General features: G+C 47.1%; 1 protein-coding gene across 1 annotated transcript; it reads right to left on the bottom strand.

Moving 5' to 3' along the window:
* Positions 1-974: 974 nt before the first annotated feature.
* Positions 975-1,415, bottom strand: LOC145824293 (uncharacterized). The gene has a single exon (XM_082923925.1). The coding sequence runs from the start codon at positions 1,413-1,415 to the stop codon at positions 975-977; it is 441 nt and encodes a 146-aa protein (XP_082780051.1).
* Positions 1,416-1,646: the final 231 nt, after the last annotated feature.

Raw genomic sequence — 1,646 nt, 5'->3', positions numbered from 1 at the left:
TCCTATTACGAGGGTTAAAAACTGGTGACAAGACCCTATCAACTCAGTCCCATAGAAAATAAAAACAATCACCACTTGAGGTGCACACTGTAACTCTCTAACGGTAACAATCAATCACAGCTCGGTACGAAGATAACCAGTCCATGCCTAAAATGACATCAAAACTTGACATATCTAGTAACACGAAGGCAAATGGAAGTCGTCGCCTGAAAACCTCTATCTCACAACTGCGGCATCCTCGGTCTAAGTCGATCGTACCACCAACTGGTGATTCTATCCTGAGCGGAGACGCTAATTGTGCCACCTCTAACCCCAATGCAGAAGCAAATGCAGTAGATACAAATGAATGAGATGCACTCGTATCTATCAACACATGAGCCAAAAAATTACACACAACAAAAATACCTCTCATAACTAAGGATCCTGGTAACTGCTCTGGCGCGGTAACAGCATACACGCGCCCCTATGGTCTCTGATCAACCTGCTTATCCCTGAGAGCATAGGCCTGTTGTACTGACTGAGCCGAAGCAGCTCCCTGATTAGCTCGTGAAGTCTGAACTGAATGCGCTTGCTGGTGGCTCTGAGTCTGTCTCGACCTTGATACGCCAGACGCGCCTCCCAACTACCAGCAAGCTCTCCTCATATGCCTCAACTGGCCACACTGAAAACAAGTAAGTCCCTGCCCTCTGCTTTGAGACTGACTCTGAGATCGATTAGGTGGTGGTGGTGGTAACATCTGCTGCCCTCCTTCCTTCTGTAGGCATGAAAAGGCCTTATGACCCGATTGGCCACACTTGAAACATGAAAAGCTACCCGGTGCATTCTTTCTCGAGCTTGCACTAGGCAAGGGAAAAGTAGATCTACACTATTGTGGTTGGGACCGGTATGAAGAGGTGCTTCTGTTCTTCTTACTGGGTGCCTCCTTGAGACTCGTGGCCCCTAAACCTCGAACCCCGACGTCTTTCCTCCTCGGCTTACACAGTAATCTCTACATGTGCCGCCGCCTCCACAAGACGGTCATAGTTCCGAATCATATTTTTGGCAACTTTGAACAAGATCTCAGTTTTCAACCTCTTCTCAAATTCTATGCAATGACGCTCTTCCATTGCCACAAACTCCGGCGCAAACTGGGACAAACTAGTGAAGGCCGCCTCAAACTCGGCCATGGATGGGTTAAGTTGCTTAAGGTCTTGAAACTCTTGCCTCAACCTCTTCCTAATAGTGGGAGGTAGATACTTGTCTTGGAAAGCAACCACAAAGGCTTCCCATGTCGGCTCCACTCTACTGTTGACATACTTCCACCATTGGCTTGCATCCTTATTAAGGTAGTAACTCGCTAGAGTCACCCTTAGCTTGCTATCTTCAATGTGAAGCATCTCAAATGTCTTCACCGTTTGCTCGAGCCACTCATCCATAGACAAAGGCAAGACAGTGTATTTCCAAGGAAATGTATGCACTTCCACACTCCTTATCATATCTCAAGCTCAAAGGAGTATGGCACTTGGCTCTCGAGCCAACAACTAAGCATTTTCAATGCATGGTGGCCAAAGGATCAAGCTTATGCAAAACTCAATGAATGCACACATAAGACTCGAAAGGCCTCCACCCCATCACACACAATCAAGGGGGACAACGACCAAGAAATG

Source organism: Camellia sinensis, chromosome 4 (genome assembly GCF_055761805.1).
Source record: "Camellia sinensis isolate YWXY chromosome 4, ASM5576180v1, whole genome shotgun sequence".
In the NCBI taxonomy this organism is placed as follows: domain Eukaryota; kingdom Viridiplantae; phylum Streptophyta; class Magnoliopsida; order Ericales; family Theaceae; genus Camellia; species Camellia sinensis.
The sequence above is the reverse complement of the archived record's forward strand: the minus strand, read 5'-3'. Positions and strand labels throughout refer to the sequence as shown.

Coding starts and splice junctions, on each gene's coding strand:
- LOC145824293 (XM_082923925.1), bottom strand. CDS start 1,415: ATGGATGAGTGGCTCGAGCAAACGGTGAAGACATTTGAGATGCTTCAC.